The sequence below is a fragment of the Ylistrum balloti genome, unplaced genomic scaffold, assembly GCF_031769215.1.
Source record: "Ylistrum balloti isolate Yb309-2 unplaced genomic scaffold, AGI_CSIRO_Ybal_v1 Utg370100, whole genome shotgun sequence".
NCBI classification, from domain to species: Eukaryota; Metazoa; Mollusca; class Bivalvia; order Pectinida; family Pectinidae; genus Ylistrum; species Ylistrum balloti.
The window spans coordinates 386529-404703 of NW_026782127.1; the positions used below are offsets into that span (position 1 = coordinate 386529).

General features: G+C 34.3%; 1 protein-coding gene across 1 annotated transcript; it reads right to left on the minus strand.

Annotated features, from left to right (window-relative positions):
- Positions 1–4981: 4981 nt before the first annotated feature.
- LOC132550009 (probable peptidyl-tRNA hydrolase 2) lies at positions 4982–15503 on the minus strand. Its single transcript, XM_060214003.1, has 6 exons — positions 15374–15503; positions 13211–13346; positions 12002–12094; positions 11057–11268; positions 10379–10493; positions 4982–9975 (listed from the first exon to the last, which is right to left on the minus strand). The coding sequence occupies exons 2-6, from the start codon at positions 13328–13330 to the stop codon at positions 9889–9891; spliced, it is 627 nt and encodes a 208-aa protein (XP_060069986.1). The 5' UTR covers positions 13331–13346; positions 15374–15503; the 3' UTR covers positions 4982–9888.
- Between the last annotated feature and the right edge of the window lie 2672 nt (positions 15504–18175).

An 18175-nucleotide genomic window follows, 5' to 3' on the forward strand; every position in this document is an offset into this window, starting at 1 on the left:
AAAATATATAGTGATTCCAATGACAAATTATAAATTGATACCTTTTCCTCTTACCAATTAATTTTATTTATAACTTGGTCTGTAGATCTGTAGGAGGTAGGTCTGTAGAAGTCCTATTTAACTACATTCATTAAGTAGGATCCGATAAAAAGGAAGGTGTATGTTATCTCCCTTTGACGTATGGTAGTTAAATGAATCTGTTTAAAAATCATTATTAAAGTTTGTTTTCCTCTTGCCAACAATTTTCTGACATGCTGAGAATTGTTTGCTATAAAAGCAAAAATCTTTAGATAATATCAAATATTTAGCATATTTTTTCTTTCTTTTTCAAAAGATATGGTAAAGTGATTATTTTTTGGAGGGTACTATAATTTGCTGTTTGTGAGGATATTATTGTATTTCAGTGTTATTGAGAAGATAATGAAATCAACAAATAAGATAACATTGCTATAGAATTTATTGCAAACGCTTCACAGTTTGTACGATAATTGCTGTGAGAAAAACATACCTTTGGCATTTGAATTTTGGCAAAAATAGGAAAATTTGAACCATAAAAAAAAACTTACTAGTTTGATTTGCAACATTGATGTATAAATAGAAAGCTATTTTGTTTTCTCCATATTATTCTTTGTTGTTGTTTATTTTCCTCTGTTTTTTTTTAGTTAAATTATCTTGCAATAAAGACTGACTAACAGTTGTTTGAATTTTAGCAAGGGAGATAACTCCATGTTGTTGATCAGTGATTCATCATGTTTAAAGTTGATGTGGTGTAGAGATTTGTTTTCCAATAACTGGAATTGTTCAGTCCTTTATAAGTAGTATCTTATTAATTAGTCAGAAGAATGATCCCATAATCACATCGATTCACTGACTTTTCTCCCAAAAGTTACACTTTGTGATTAACTATCTATGTTTGCTGTTAAACCTACCCATCTTAAAAATAAAAATGGATGATTCATCTGGTACTCAATCTTTAGTCCAAAAGGTTTCCTGTAACCTGCATGCAATTTTTTACTTCACTCCAATACTGGCACGGCTCTGTTCTATTGAAATCATGCAATATTGAGAATTATTGAATTGTTGAACTTCAGGTTTGATATGTCTCAGCTCATCTCCTTATTGACATCCTTTCTAACCACTTTGGTTTTTCCTTTGTTAGGTTCTTAGCATCACTAAACAGTGGTGATGGGAAAAAAGTTTACTGACCTAGAATTAACATCAAGAAATTATTGGGAGATGGCATTTTTATTACGTATAATATGATTTTTATGTCATCTGACCCAAAGGGTTGTGATGACCTGTAAACATCATGCTTCATCCGTTGTTGTTCGCCATGCATTGTCTGCCATGCATTATCTGCCATGCACCTTCCACCATGCATCATCTGCCATGCATAAACTTTTGGCATTTTAAACTCCTTGTAAAGTGAGAATGAGTTCCAATTTGTTTGAAATGATCCTGAGATGGTCCTGACCAAGTGTTGTTATTTTTCAGGTTGGTCTGAAATCAAAGATGGCCACCATCTTGAAAAACATATTTTAAACTTCTTCTCCAGTTCCACTGGTGCAAGTGAGCTAAATCTTTGGTGGGAATGTTAAGGAAAGGTAGTCAACAAATTGTTTTTAGACCTTGTCAAAACTTCAACACAGCAGCCAGGGAGGCCATTTTGTAACATGATTTTCATGGTAATTATGGTTTTCCTTTGCAACACCTATTTCAAGCTTCTTCTCAAGTTTCACAAGTGGGATTGAGCTCCAACTTGTCTGAAATGATCCTGAGATGGTCCTGACCATGTGTTGTTATTTTTTCAAGTCGGTCTGGAATCCAAGATGGCCACCATCATGAAAAACATATTCTTAGTAAGATTTCATACTAAGAAGAAAAAATAACCGTTCCTTTTTGTAGACAGATGACCATTAAGGCCTGTTGACCTCTTTGTTTTTTCTTTGTTTTTTTTTTTAACTATAGACACAAGAATATATTGAATATTGATGATTGATTATAAAAATTACAATCAATCATTGCTTCAAATGATAATCGATATCTGATCATCGTCCCATCACTAATAAACAGATAAGTCCTAGAAAAGAAGAAACAGCTGTATGATGCAGTTCAATTCACCATCTAGCTCTACTGTATCTTATCTAACATTGTAAGGTGCTAATCACTTGTGCGTCTTCTCCATCCTAAATATTTTGCTCTCAGTCTATTCATTTGGTTTAATCACCTGTCAGGCTGTCGGAGATAACATAGACTTAGTTTACTTTGCCTCGTATATTTCGTTTATAGAGAGTACTTTATATGTTGAAGTAATATATCCACACCTCCACACAAATACTTAATGATCACACTTAATGCACGCATGCTATTTAAACAGATTGTTAATTAATTAGTATTTAATGTGATGTAGAGCAATCAGACTGTGATAACTTATTAAGAAAATGACCTGTGATAATTAATTGTTGTTATTATCATGTATATTCCTTGTTACACTTTGTAAGTAAATATTTCTGTTTGATTTAGTTCATACCTTGAGATAAACATGTTTGTTTTATTTATTTACTTTTTTTTCAAAGATCCCTTACAATGTAGCTGTATCAAGTTATTTGTGTACTTGTAATTAAATAGAATCTACACAATTTTACCTTTGGTTTGATAATTTTAGATTCTGCTACATTTAAATTATAGCAACTGATATTTGTATGTTAGAATTCACGAAAGGGAGATAATTGTACAAGTCTATATGAGCAATTGATTATTACTTTTATACATATTATAAAAGAAAACATTTGGTATTACAGAAATCAGAAGGTAATTTGTAGAGATAGACAGTCATGTTGGGGGATTTCATCGACTTTTACTCAGATGTTATTTTCTGTCACATGTATATCTTTGCTGATATAAAAATCCCTCTGTAGGGTTTATACAAACAGGCAGTTATTGGAGACTAAATGGTTTGCTAGACCACCGAGTATTAGCTCTGTGACATCGTTAATGTTTGGCAGTTTCATTTTCGTTGGATTTATAATTCCATGAACTTTTAAAATGTTGCAACATATATATGTTTGTTAAAAATAAGAGGTTTCCAAAGTATATTTTATGCAATTAAATATGGACCTATCAAATTGGATTTTTAAAAATTAATGAATTTTATGTCTTACAAAAATATAAGATTTTTTTGTCTCTGTTAAGTGTATTGTAACTCTGTGGCAGATTGTTTTATTTTTTGTGTTTGTTCACCTACAATAATTTACAAACACTTTGTTTTGTTTTTCTGTTTGTTCACCAACAAGAATTTACATACACATTTATATCTGAGTAAAAAATGCAATTTTCTCACAACTTGCAATATTTTCAATAAAATTATTGCGCGATTAAATCTTTTGTTTGTCTTTTATAAGAATTGTTCTTTGCCAGAGATGAAGCATATGAGTGGTGGGAGGAAATCCGGAGTTAAACCCACATGGTCAATAAGGTGACCTCTTATCTTTCCATGTCAGTCTGCTGAATCAAACCCAGGACATCTAGGTGAAAGGAGAGGATGTTACTACCCGACTACCAAACTCTTCAGTTACGATATTGTCAATTTTAATGATTTATGAACAAATTACGCAGCGGCACATTGCGGGGAATCTTAATAGTTTATTACATTATAATAATATGGGCTAAGGGGCTATAACAGCTGTAGTGCTTGCCAAAACTTCAGTATTACCCGGCCAACAAGTAAATGCTTAAATAGAACGTCAAGATATCGAAGCTGCTGGCCGAGCTATGTACCTGAAGAGAGGCAACTTAACTATTTACTGCCAAATAGAATTCTTGGGGGACTTACGAATTACATAATGAAGTGAAATGCCCAAATAGAAGATGTACCACAGCTGAAATACCCCCCAGTTTTAATGATTATTGTATATCTGACAACCAAGAGGTGGTAGCTTGTTTTTCGGCCCACCGGCTCGCATCTACAAGATGTCTGCTTATGAACCCATGGATTTCCAGTTTAATAGAAATTTGAATGATGAGGTCCTGAAGAAGCTCGCCACCAGGGCGAAACTAGTAGACCATATCTCACTAATAAATCCCTTAACTGTAACGCTCAAACGTGTTGTTGGTTCCTACCATTTTCTGACATTCATTTTTTACTATCTAACACACATCCACATGAATTATGTCAGAAATCAAAAGACTGATATCTCAAAATGCAGATGATGGAATGTATTTTCCAATGCTGACAATCAAAAAGCTTTCACATGACCCTGTGGCATTGTTCCTGTCATCGTCTTAAATATTCTTTCTCTCTATGAAGAGCAGTGCACAATGTGTTTTAATCAATCAGGCCCCACTTGTATAAAACATCTCAACTTGAGATTTCCTCAAGTCGAGATTTTCCTCAGCTAATATTTCCTTGAAAATATCTTGTATGAAAATTCCTCAAGGAATTTCAGGACATCCTAGCCGATGCCTTCCTCCTGTTCCTTGAGAAAATTATATACAAGCCGTTTTTGAGGAGATATCAGCTGAGGAAAATCTCAGCTTGAGGAAATCTCAAGTTGAGATGTTTTATACAAGTGGGGCCAGGTAAATAGTATCAATCACAAAAGTCTGTGGAGTGGATGTTTTTGAGATTTATTAGGTATTTGTCGCCCAGTTTCGCCCTCCTTGGCTTCTTCAGGACAACAATATCAATTCCAACCCCACTAAAGTACATAAAATGCGGCTCCAAGTTTGCTAAAAATAGTACATCTGCTATTATGATGTTATACTATTGCAAGTTTGTTAACTCTAATTCACGGTACAAACTCTGTATGTTATCAATTCCTTTCCGTCCTACTATACATGTATATACCTATGTACACATTATAAGTTAATTATTGACATCAAAAACAACATCGTATATCCATCACAGCTAGTAGATCATCAATACGTTGTTATATGTACATCAATCAGTGTTCATCTAGATATAATGTAGATGTCGATACATAGTTCTATTGTTTATATAGTCCCTTATCTGTGTATCCTCATCATTCTCCGCAGTGTTCGGTGTGGATCCAGATTCGGCACCCATGGTGTTGATTAATTAATCAAAAAAACTTATTTCATTTTGCCTTAAATATTTCATTTTATTTTCAATTTATCGTCTAACAAATGAAATTATAGACCACAATGATCATACAGTTATGTAATGGTGAATTCAGCAACACTGCAGTAAAATGCAACAGATTTTAAAACAAAAACCATTAATATCAAGGAACATAAATGCCTTCAATTAAAAACAAAAATGAGAAAGAAAACTGATGATATGATTTTCCTGTTCTGTCAATTGTATTATTAGCTGTGATCTACTTGTAGTACTGGTCCCAAATATATATAACTAAGATTGTAATTAAAAAATTGTTGGTGTTTTACACAAATCTTTGATTCAACAGAAACTGTTTAGAATCACTTCTATAGATACTGGTAATGGTTTCTAGATTGTTAAAAATGATGTGTGCCTTTCACAAACCTTTCATTAAACAGATACAGAATTTACACTGAGATGTTTACCTGATCCAGAAGAGAATACCTTACAGGGGAAAGTTCTCAAGAGAAGAAAAATTTTAAAAGTAAAGTATTACATATGATATGAAATTGCAGTGTTTACCAGGACAGTAAGAATCTCAATGATAAGATAGCTAAACAAAACTGACTAGTATGAATATGTAAATTGTAACATTAAATGGCCTCTCGCTGAATGAAGTGTGATTGTCATGCTCAGTTACTTACATATCTACCATCTACTTAAAGTCCAACCAAACAGATTACAGGAAAATGAAAGGTCCCCTTCTTCTTACAGAAGGATCAAGTTGTTAAAGATGAAACAAATACAAAGTTATCATATCAAAAATGACCTAGTAGTATTATTGCCCAATCTGAAGATTCCACATAAAGCTAAAAAACAGAAGTCATTTTGACTGGACTATAGTCATGTCAACACAAATGACTAGTAATAAAGAAAATTATATAAAGAATATCAAGATATCTAAGTTTATATTACCATGACAATATTACAACTCTCACACTAGCATGAAGATACCACCGATAACATAAATTAATATGGTATGGATAGATAATATTCCTCGTAAAGCTATTTTTCAGTCCCCAATACCAGCATCATATTCATGAAGTTAATCCATGAACTCTATGTAAAAATCCTCTGGCTTCTTTCAGAAAATATTCTACTTCGGAATAATTACAATCTTCTGCTCCTGCGATGACAAGTAAGAAATAAAATGTATGCCTGATACTCTTTTTCGTATCTAAAATCTCATTTCTAACTGTTTCATATGATTTCAGAAAAATGAAAAAAAATTGATGAGATGGTGATATTGAACATAATCTTCAACATGATGAACATTTTATAGATCAAATAATGTTCTATGCATGTCTGCGTGAAACCACACTCCATTCCTAATCCTTGAACACATAACTTAAGTAACAGTACAAGACTAGACTCTATAATTTAATTTCTGTGATAATTCATTTGCAGGGGGTGAAAATCCACAAAAGATATCTTTTACAGACTCAAAAAAAAAAAAAAAATGGTGAACCAGGGTCTGGCTGGTAGGTTAAGTCCTTAAAAATATCCTGATATACGAAAAAAAAATCTACATACATTTCCAGACTTTCTCTCTTTTGATTGTGATTTTAAATTCTAATTTCCAATTTTTGAGCCATAAATCATGTTTTTTTTAGACCGGCAACACCATTAAGATTCCGTAGCCGCCATTCAAGTTAGCCATTTCTGAAGTCAGTTTCGTGATCAGTTTTAACCTCTGGTAAATTTGTTAGACCTACCTACTTCTGGTCTATGGTAAATGTGTGTTTAGTCCATAAAACATCATTAATTCAAGATTATTAAGGTATCTTTATATACAAAATATGACTTCAAACTATTCTATGTAGACCTCTGAAAACAATTCTTCAGTATTAAAAGGTTCTCATATGATTATAACTGAATCGTTACTATATGAACCTCCAAGGTGACAAACTATTCTGTAACACCGAAAATTCCGAGAAAGTCATCTTTTTGACCTTGGAATATTTGGGGATTTGAAATTAAAGAATCTTACATCTGATATTTGATGGCATTTTTTTTTCTTTCATTTCATCTTTATAGCACCTATTACAGTAGAATTGTATTGATACCAGAAATTCCTCCGCTGCTAACTATGAACTGCACACACTGGAAATGCCAAGGGCAAGCAAAACTGTAAAGTCACGTTAAAATGTGAGAAATGTTGTGTTTTTTATCTAATTCAAAGAGCAGCTATTATCTTAAAACTAAAAAAAAAACCATTAATATTTCAGTTTTGAAAATGTTGAAGTATGAACTGTATTACCGATCTAGATAAACACATTAAAAAATGATCAACTGAAAAACAAATATATTTGTAAATTTTCAAATAATTTCAAAAAACTTGAAATAGATTTGTTTGTTGATCCTGGTTATGTGCTCAAGACCTGAAAAACTGGACCCCACCAGTGGTAAAATAACAAAACAGACAGATGCACAACTGTACTAGTATGATACAAATGCCCGTGATGGGTTTTATCAATGAAGATACATATACAATACATAATGCTGTGAAATACACATCATACAATAATTAGTGTCTTTAACAAAAATCACAACTGTATTTTTGTATTCACTTCACATAATGCTTACAACAACAGATTAAACAGGACCCAGATATTTACAAATTGGGACTGAAATAAATGCAACAAGATGTGTAATACTGTAAAATTATAGATTTTTGTGGGGGTTCAAGTTTCGTGGTTTTTCAAAAATAAACATTGGTTAAATCTTGCTCACAAAGTCCACTGATACTATAATTTGTCAATTTTTAACTGTTTATCATTTCACGCACAAATGAAATTTGTACCCACAAATTAAACAAAAATAAGTCCCCCACATAGTGATCATCGTAAATACACTGGCCATCTTCAGTGACTCTTCCTTACTTTTCTAGGATTTTTCCTACAAAAGAACAAGAAGCATGGGCCAGGAAGGGTTGGTAACAAGTAGGTACACTATACCTTTGTCAATGTTTGGTGTAGATGCTGCTGTTTTTTTTTTAAGAATCGAAAGGTCTTGCTCTTGATTACCTTCTCGTGATCAAATGTCTCTCCCTGATCTCCTACAGACCACGCGATATGTTCACCCTGATCTCCTACAGACCACACGGTATGTTCACCCTGATCTCTTACAGACCACACGGTATGTTCACCTCGATCTCCTACAGACCACATGGTATGTTCACCCTGATCTCTTACAGACCACACGGTATGTTCACCCTGATCTCTTACAGACCACACGGTATGTTCACCCTGATCTCTTACAGACCACACGGTATGTTCACCTCGATCTCCTACAGACCACACGGTATGTTCACCCTGATCTCTTACAGACCACACGGTATGTTCACCCTGATCTCTTACAGACCACACGGTATGTTCACCCTGATCTCCTACAGACCACATGGTATGTTCACCCTGATCTCCCACATTCTATATTCTATGATATCCCTGATAATATGAGTCCAATTTGTCTACAAAAAATGTTACAAAATGCAGCACGCTTTAAAATCACGGATTTTTGTAGGAATTGTGAAGCTTATTAAGAAATAATTATGTCATAGACAATGATGCTCGATTTCAGGGATGAAAACTCAAGATATCCATTTAAAAATTTAATTTCATGTTAAATTTTGAACAGCTTATTGATACATATTAAAGAGTACCCCTGAAATCAACGAAAAAGTTCCCCCACAAAAATCTGGTTTTACAGTACCTGTGATGCTTTGATTAAAAAAAAAAAGTAATATAGCAGTGTTACTGCAAGGTTTACACATTTTGGTCTAAGAGTGTCTCTCTGATAATCTCATGAGTACTAAGTACAAGAACCATCTTTCTAATTGGTCAGTGTTTTAATACCTGAAACTGAATTAACCCAGGAGTGCTTAGTCAGAAGACAATCCTAGGTGTAAAGTTGATACCAACACTGAGAAAGAATCCCTAGGATTTTAGAGATATCAGTTACCAGGGTGTACCTTAACTGCCCTATATTCATAAACATGGAAACATCCTAATTTAAACTATTTACTGAAAATTGGTATGTATGTTTGTATTATAATTTTTTTTTTATTTTTCAAGAAACATTAAGTCTAAAAAAGAAAAATTCAAAACATGGTTTTGCCATCTAGAAGACTTAGAGGAAAACTCTGTGTGAAAAAAACGCTTTCTGAATGTTTATCATAACTTACATAACTTTTAAAGATTCATATTAAACCTGGGAATCTGTTATCTTTTTATATTAGTTTGATGAAGTTCTCATCCAATACATGTAAGACATGGTAATGAACACACTGACCAAATTGAATCAAATCTTAATCAATGACTACACCTATTAAGTAATGAGTTTCTGGTGATAACATTTTTTGTCTACAGTAAGCTTTAGGGCCTTACACATAATCTCTGACTCAATCAGGGGAGAAAGCAAATGAAATGCTATTGGTTTGTAACGCAGCAGAACTGAAAAGGAGTTGGTTCTCCAATGCGGAACTCTTCACACACCGACCAAATGATTAAGTCCCTATGATACAGAATAAATTGTGTCGTCTTCAAGAGTTAAAAAAACTTGGCTATCAACTAGCCAAATATACATAAAATTATGAAAACTGCAATTTTTTAAGGTGCTTTGGTAGAATGGTTTTCTAAAACATGATGATGATTCAGATGTTTTGGCATCAGAGCATCTTGTACACATACTTGATTATCACAGCGCAAGCAAGGCCAACAATGGTCACACGCAATTTTAAATACTCCCATACCAGAATTCTAGGATGATTTTCAAAGCAACTTGAGACTGCCTGTCACGCTGTCTACAACATCGATCTTTCCCATAATTCCCAGCACTGTAACAGATCCAGCTGCAATCTGGTACAAAAACAGAAAACATCTTGTTCTGAATATTTGTATATGATAATATCAGTAAAGGTGTATTCAGTGTATTTGGTGTATTTTGTGTCCTTTGGCAAGACAAATTGACCTAATTGATCTAGATGAAATACAACAGACTTCCTGTAGGTCGTTGATTGAGATAGGCACCAGCTACTATAACGTGACTCCACCTCAAAATGACCTCAGCTGGTCAAGAAGCAATAAACCCTACAAACAAGCTACAGCTAAACTGGTAAATCATGGTGAATTAATATATTAAGATCAGAAAAAGTATTAAGCAAGGGACCTTAATTATTTATATAATCACCAAAACTTCATGCATAAATTCTGAAACATTAAATTTCCTCTGAAGTATGCTAAAAAAAGGGCAAAGTTTCACCTGTGTTTTGCCCGCGTCATGGACTAGATAATTGGGGAGCCCAAGTCCTTCAGCTTTACTCGTCAAGTCCATCAGCTGTGTGGAGTTGTCTCCCTTCACCACAATTTTTGTTTCTCTGATGACAAAAAAAGTTCCCATACTGCATTTATGCACAAGAACAAAATCAATTGGTAAACATCACCTGAGGATTCATTTCCCTATTCAATTTGTAAATGCACATGGATGTTTTCAAGAACCTCTGCTCTCTTCCAAAAGCATGACTGCAAATTCATCAGTGATGGCAATACAGTATTTTTGGTCTGTGCTTCAATTATATCAAAATACTTTGGATTTTCATATATGTAGTAGTAATTACCTCCCCTGACAACACTGGGCGTACTTTGTATAATCAACATGGCTGACACAACATAAGGAGGGTAACCATCTAGCTGCTTCGTCAGTCTTTAAAGCTGCAGATTATAGGATTTACTGTTTGAAGATCACACCACAATTGTTAGCAAAAGAATGCCAGATGTCTGTATTTTTGTCCAATAGTTCATTTATATCTCATATGTCACAATATTTATTATCCCATGACACATTTATCGTGATACAAATCCTAGTTCCGATGACCTAAACTTTGTGATACAGATGTCTTTTATTTGACTATAAGTATACCAAATTCAAATCAATACTTACCCAAACTGTTCCCAGCTCATCAGCATTTGTCCATACTTCTGTGGTGTTTCAAGCAGAATTCTGTGAAGTCCGAGGGCAGCATGAGCAGCTTGGGCCGCAATCTTTCCGACACCCATGTTTAACTCTGCGTTTACAACAAACACCATCTTGTAGAAATCGACACCCTCAGGAAAATAGTCTTCCTCACTATCATCTGAGTCACCAGCATCTTCCTATGATAAAAAAGGAAAAAATAATCAACTTGTAATGGCATCTAACCAACTTCTATTTTTTATTTTTTGACCCTTACACGGTTAAAATACTGTTCAAACATAACATTGAACAACATCTGAATACATACAACGGTGATAATTACACAGTAGAACTGATCAAAAGACCTTTTTCCTTCATGATTGTTTAAAACACTTTGTCACTCTTGATTTTAAAGGGCTATCACCAGTTATTACATGACTAGAGGTTGATGACTGTAAAATTACAATTTCACACCAGACAAAGTGGCAGTCTTGTTAACTCTCAATAAATGATTTCTTCTAGTACAACACAAATTTGGATAACAAATGTACTGAAAGTGTATATAACACATAATTATTACCGATGAATTGTTATCGTATAGCATTTATATGCAGATGACTGATACTGTGTTCTGGCAAACATCACAAGTACAAAAGATGATGTTCCCCTGTCATTCATATCAATTATAAATGTCACATCGTTTACAGGAATTGTACATAAAACAGAATCCTAGCTTTCTCATTGCTTTTGCATAAGAGTAAGGCACATAATATGACATAAAATAGCCTAAACATATTGTCTCATACTGCTCAAAAATTAGATTATAACTTAACCCTAAATTTTATTTTGTGGCAATTTTTTGCTCCTTATAACGACATTTACAAATATAACAGGAAACAAACCACCACATCTATTTTTTTTATTTGGCCTGACCTGGAGTGGACTATCAAGGTCAGGTTTTTCCTGGTTGTCCATTATCCAAGCTGCAGCCAAATCAGCATTGTAGTTTCCTGTGTAATACAGACCCTAACAAAGACAGAAAACAAATATATGTATTGTTACACCTGTTTCCTGTGTAATACAAAGACAGAAAACAAATATATGTATTGTTACACAAAGACAGAAAACAAATATATGTATTGTTACACCTGTTTCCTGTGTAATACAGACCCCAACAAAGACAGAAAACAAATATATGTATTGTTACACCTGTTTCCTGTGTAATACAGACCCTAACAAAGACAGAACACAAATATATGTATTGTTACACCTGTTTCCTGTGTAATACAGACCCTAACAAAGACAGAAAACAAATATATGTATTGTTACACCTGTTTCATAGATTGTTACATGTATATCCTCTCTTCTTTAACTCTCAACAACAAAAGGGATTAAAATTCTTTCAAAATTAAAAAATGAAAAATATTCTGATTTTGATTCCAAAATATTACTGCTGCCTCGTACACAAGTATTCATACCCTGTAATAACAAGTCCTACAATCGATGTAATGTTTCAGCTATCAATGTTAGATAAAAAAGAAAACAATATTTCTTACCCAGTTTTGATGGCAATCTGCCAGCTTGATCATTAGTAACATTAGTGATAAGGAATTTACTTCCACCTTGTTCACAACACCTCAGTGGCAAACATGGTTTCATAAACCCTAAGTGCCCTATAATAAGTCCATATTCACTGCAGTCAAAATGAAATGCCAACAAAAAATATTTCAGTTGTCCTGAAATAATCCTGCTTTCCTACTCTGACTCAAAGAGACTGCCATACTTTAGGATCAACTTGTCCTCTTGTTGTGACACCAGGGAACAACACTTTACTGATGTCTGATATGCCTAACATGTGTTGTTGGGCTCAGAGGATTTTTGAGCTTGTGTAGGATAAATAAAGTGAATCAAATGATATTTGTTCAGTTTATGGATGACACTTTGATACACAGTGCAGTTGAAAAAATTATTTTAACAACACTCACATCCTGATTAGAAAACTATGAACCAAATAAGGAACATTTAAATATCAGCTTGTTAAATCACAATATCATATTATCTTAATTATTATCTCCTCATAGCATTAATTCTTACGCAGACTATAAGTCTGAAATTTGGGAAATAAAGGGAGATAACTCTTACTTTGATGGCCGCATTCCTACTAAAAGCTAGAGACTGGACAAGGACCTGTACTAAAGACTCAACAGGCTTGAAGGTAGGACTGCTGTCTTCTGATTCACTGGATTTTACTGAAGCATCCATGTCTATACCAACAGCGCTGTAACACAAGAAATCTTCATAATTTATTTGATTACCTGGGATCATTAAAGGATTTGCCAGGTTTGGATTGTGGAGGAAGTCTGGAGTTCCTAAAGAAAAAAAAAACAAAACACTGACCAGCAGCAAGTATCTAGCAACTGCCATATATAGGATTTGAACCTGTGACCCAAAGGTGCAAGGCTAGTGATAAAGACAGTTAGATGCCAAACCACTCAGCGGTCGGAGCTCTTAGTCTCCACTGGTCAAGGGTACTTATGGTGTTCATATTAATTAATATAAACTTAAATGAACACACAAATTTTGTATTGAATGTTTACTATCACTGTAATCCGAACTTTGTCAAATGACCATGATGCTAGGTCTGGATATTATGGAAAGTACTATTGGATTTATATGAAGACTTCCTCCAGGGCTATTCTTGTTTATGACGTCATAATCTATTGTTATAATCACATGACCTCCATTGTCACTCATCTACATGTAAACCAGGTAAGCCTGATGACAGTTTGCCTTAAGGCCAAAACATGTCGGCAAACAAACAGTAGAATACAGTATTTGGCTTCAGGAGTAGGTGTTCTTCTTTTATTTTAAGCTATTTTTGGTTTTATCCAGCTTTGTATTGTGTTAACCTTTAAAATGTAAATTATACAGAATATAACTCTGACTGCGTCTCATAAGTCTACATAGGTCGAGCATTCCTTACACATCAAATATGTTACTCTGTATACTTCATATCCTGAGTGACTTGTATTGAAATGTGTGACAAACTTAATGAAATATACATCATCATTATACCGGTAATTATCAACCACTGGCTAAAGAACTAAGTAAGATCTGTTTTTGCTGGTGCAGACTGATTTCTATTTTGAAATGTTAAAGAGACATCATAGTAAAACTGTTATTCTTATTATTGACTGTGCATCTTTTATATAATTCCAATTACGTTTATATGCTATCTCAATATGCAGTTATTTCCAATGTCCAGTTTGACCACTCAATATAGGAGACCTCTCTCAAATCTGTAGCTGATAGCATCATGTGACAGTTTTAAAAATGATAGACACCATTTTTTTGCCACCCAAATTTATCATCGACATGTATACATTGTTTAATAAAGTCAAATTTAATTAAGAATCATGAAAACAGTGACATTAATAGCCATCTTTGTGTAAAAATCACATTCCACTTTTACATGTACTGTAAACACCATGCAAAGCTTTGACCTAGTTAGTTCCATGACGTCATTCCATGAATCAACCCAGCATAGTACATGCACCGTCAAAAATGCCTTCTCCTCTAATAAGTTCTAATCTGCCATGGTAAGCTTCCTGAACAAAATTCTCTATGGCTTTCATCTGCCCATCCTTTTCTTTGTGACTGCTGACTTTCAAATTTAGTGGGATAAAAATTTGTGAAATATGAAATCTTATAATTCTTTTTAGATCATGATAAATATAAGCCTCATCCACTATTCCACAAAAACAGGGAAAGAGGCTGAAGCATGAAGGTGTTTCTGAATCATGCACTTTTGAGGTCAAGTTTGGATAGAAAGGGGAAATATATCCTGGTTACAAAAATATACTGATGTAGATGATCAACATGAATTCCTTTATAAATCACTGATCAACAAAACTAACAATTTATTATTGATGGCTTTCAATGTATGAAACATGAAGGTAGGATCATAACCGAAATGTTAAAGCACCATGTGAATGAAACTGTCTTATAAAACCTAGTCAATCTCAAGATTTGCTAGGTAGTTCCCAACCTGATTGTCTCTCCAAAATGTATACCCTGGGGATTTATTGAACGGGAAAAGACAGAACGATTTTAACACGTAATAAGGATGATATGCTTATACATTAAGAAACTGTGCAGCAATTAAAACTTTGTTATTAGGTATTGAAATCTTGAAAGAAATTTGAAAAATTGACTGACGTAATCGTCAAAACTGGTGACACGCACAGAAAGTGTTGAAAAATTGTCGGCATATTATGACCATATAATTCATATTAATATTCTTACGTTGTAAATGACAAAATAATGTATGTCAGAAGAATGGCTCGTTCTTGAATGATAGTGCCCTTCACGCGCCTATACAGACTTAAAGAAACTGTGGTTAAATGCACGAATCACCAGCATGCGTCATCCTCAGACTCAATGTTATAGGCGGCGGCCATAATGTAGTGACTAACTGGGGAACCAGCTGACTGACACGGAAATTATTCCGTTCCTGAATCTCCATGATTAATTCGGCTGAAAACGACCATCGTATAAAATAGATTATTTGCACTATGTCAGTTCTCAGCCATATTGTAAGATATTCAATGGTTCTGTTTATATAAACATATTCTATTTGAACTCGTGCTAGATATAAGCTGATCTTTCAGGAACTGGTTCAGTGTCTATTTAACTTTGTAACATGGTAAATTATTTTGTTTTTTTCCTGAAACATAAAAGAGTTATAATAATAATTATAACTCAAAATCGATAAAACAAATGTAAAATATTTATAAAGAAAAGTACAAACATTAATGGAATGCATTTTCTCTAAGTAAGAACCAGGGTAGTGTCCCTATAACGCAGCCATAAGTCATGCTAAGGAGCATCAAGCCGAGGGTTTCATAAGGTAGGCAATACTTGATAATGAATGATAATGTCTGTATGAATTGAACAATTTCTACTTTATGTATGCAAATATGGCGCTTATGTTTATTCACCCAGTCTTCAAAAAGGACATTGAACGGAGTTTAATATTGTTATTTTTATACAGGAATTTACTGCAAGCTCACAATCTCAAATGACAATGGTTGCATGTAATATTAAATTAATTTCTTTTCTGTACCATTTTTTGGGGTTCACATATTGAACGTACTGCAGTGAAATGTTGATCCTAGAGGGTGTTTCGCCATGGAATCAGCAATCTTCGTTTCACCATGGCGATACAACAATTTATCATTGATGTGTTTATATCATTTCCAATGCATCTGTAACATTAAATTTATCGACGTGTTCTAAATTGGTTGTCCATGAGTAACTTCCCCTGCCGATATACTTTATTATAAATGAAACTTTCGTATTTCGTGGGTGTATAGATCCGAGTCAAAACAAAAATAAAACACAGCAGTGGCCTTTTCCGTTTTCTGTATGTACATTTCCCCAACATAATTTCACTTTGTTTTCTGTCCACATTTCCTGAACAGTATCAGGGACGTCCCTGACAGTATATTGTAACGTTTTCCCTTGTCACAAATATTTTTAAGGGCCCGTGATAGTCTGCGAAAGTACAAGAAAACAACTCATTACATTTACATTTATTGCTATAGTTTAGATTACAACGTGACAGGTGGTAAAATAATGTCACACCAACCAGACATCTTGGTTCTGTGACACCAACAAGTTACCATACAGGGGGCTTGGTAGGTACTTGGTATTTGGTAGCTACCAAAACCAGGTACCCCACCAGATGTGATTGGTGAACCTCTAGTCACCACTCCCTTATGTAAGGGTATCTGGTGGTGGCTACTTGGTTACTACCAAGTCACAGAATAATGAGGATCTGTACCAATAAACGTACCATGATTTGAGCTTGTGTCATAGCAAGATGTGCTTCTCTCCTCTCCTGAAGGAGATACCAACGGTCAATGTATACCCTCACTGGGGTTATAGGTCATGTGTGCCCATGCATGGCCTAAGACAGCCAGGTGTCCTACACCTGAGCACATAATCACAGGTAACCCCCAGTGCTATATACAGACAATAGGGTATATGTAAACAAACACATATATTATAAAAAATAATGTTATCACAATATTCTTGTTTTAAATCCACATTTTCCCGTTTTTTCCCCCTGTTTTCTATCCTCTTAATTTTGTCTGTATGTTTCTGTTTCCTGTCCACAGCCAATATTTCTTAATTTTCTGTCTACATCTCGTCAGTATTTGTCAGTTTTCTGTCCACATCTCGTCAGTGTTTTTCCATTCCTGTCTACATCTCGTCAGTGTTTTTCCATTCCTGTCTACGTCTCGTCAGTATTTTTCCATTTCCTGTCTACATCTCGTCAGTATTTTCCCATTCCTGTCTACGTCTTGTCAGTATTTGTCAGTTTTCTGTCCACATCTCGTCAGTATTTTTCCATTCCTGTCTACGTCTTGTCAGTATTTGTCAGTTTTCTGTCCACATCTCGTCAGTATTTTCCCACTCCTGTCTACGTCTCGTCAGTATTTTTCCATTTCCTGTCTACGTCTCGTCAGTATTTTCCCATTCCTGTCTACGTCTCGTCAGTATTTTCCCATTCCTGTCTACGTCTCGTCAGTATTTTTCCATTTCCTGTCTACATCTAGTCAGTATTTTTACCACTCCTGTCTACGTCTCGTCAGTATTTTTCCATTCCTGTCTACGTCTCGTCAATATTTTTCCATTCCTGTCTACGTCTTGTTAGTATTTGTCAGTTTTCTGTCTACGTCTCGTCAGTATTTTTCCATTTCCTGTCTACATCTAGTCAGTATTTTTCCATTCCTGTCTACGTCTCGTCAGTATTTGTCCGTTTTTTGTTCATATTTTGTTGATATTTTTCCATTTCCTGTCCACATCTCTCCAGTATTTGTCCGTTTCCTGTTCATAATTTGTTAGTATTTTCCCATTCCTGTCCACATCTCGTCAGCATCTGTTCGTTCTGTGTCTACACTTCCTCAAATTGATGTTTTTTCTATCCTCAAGGATAAATATGGGATCCTTGTTTTATGAAGTTCACAATTTTGTGAAGCACATGAACATCCTTGAATCTGTATGGATATTGAGATATTGTGATTTCAGTTGGCCCCACCC

What these genes read in the sequence shown, in the direction of transcription:
- LOC132550009 (XM_060214003.1), bottom strand. Translation starts at nt 13,330, where the DNA reads ATGGATGCTTCAGTAAAATCCAGTGAATCAGAAGACAGCAGTCCTACC. An exon ending in GTAGGAATGCGGCCATCAAA is followed by an intron (nt 12,095 to 13,210) that starts GTAAGAGTTATC and finishes TGTCTTTGTTAG; the next exon opens with GGTCTGTATTACACAGGAAA. An exon ending in ATGACGCGGGCAAAACACAG is followed by an intron (nt 9,976 to 10,378) that starts GTGAAACTTTGC and finishes TTTTTGTACCAG; the next exon opens with ATTGCAGCTGGATCTGTTAC.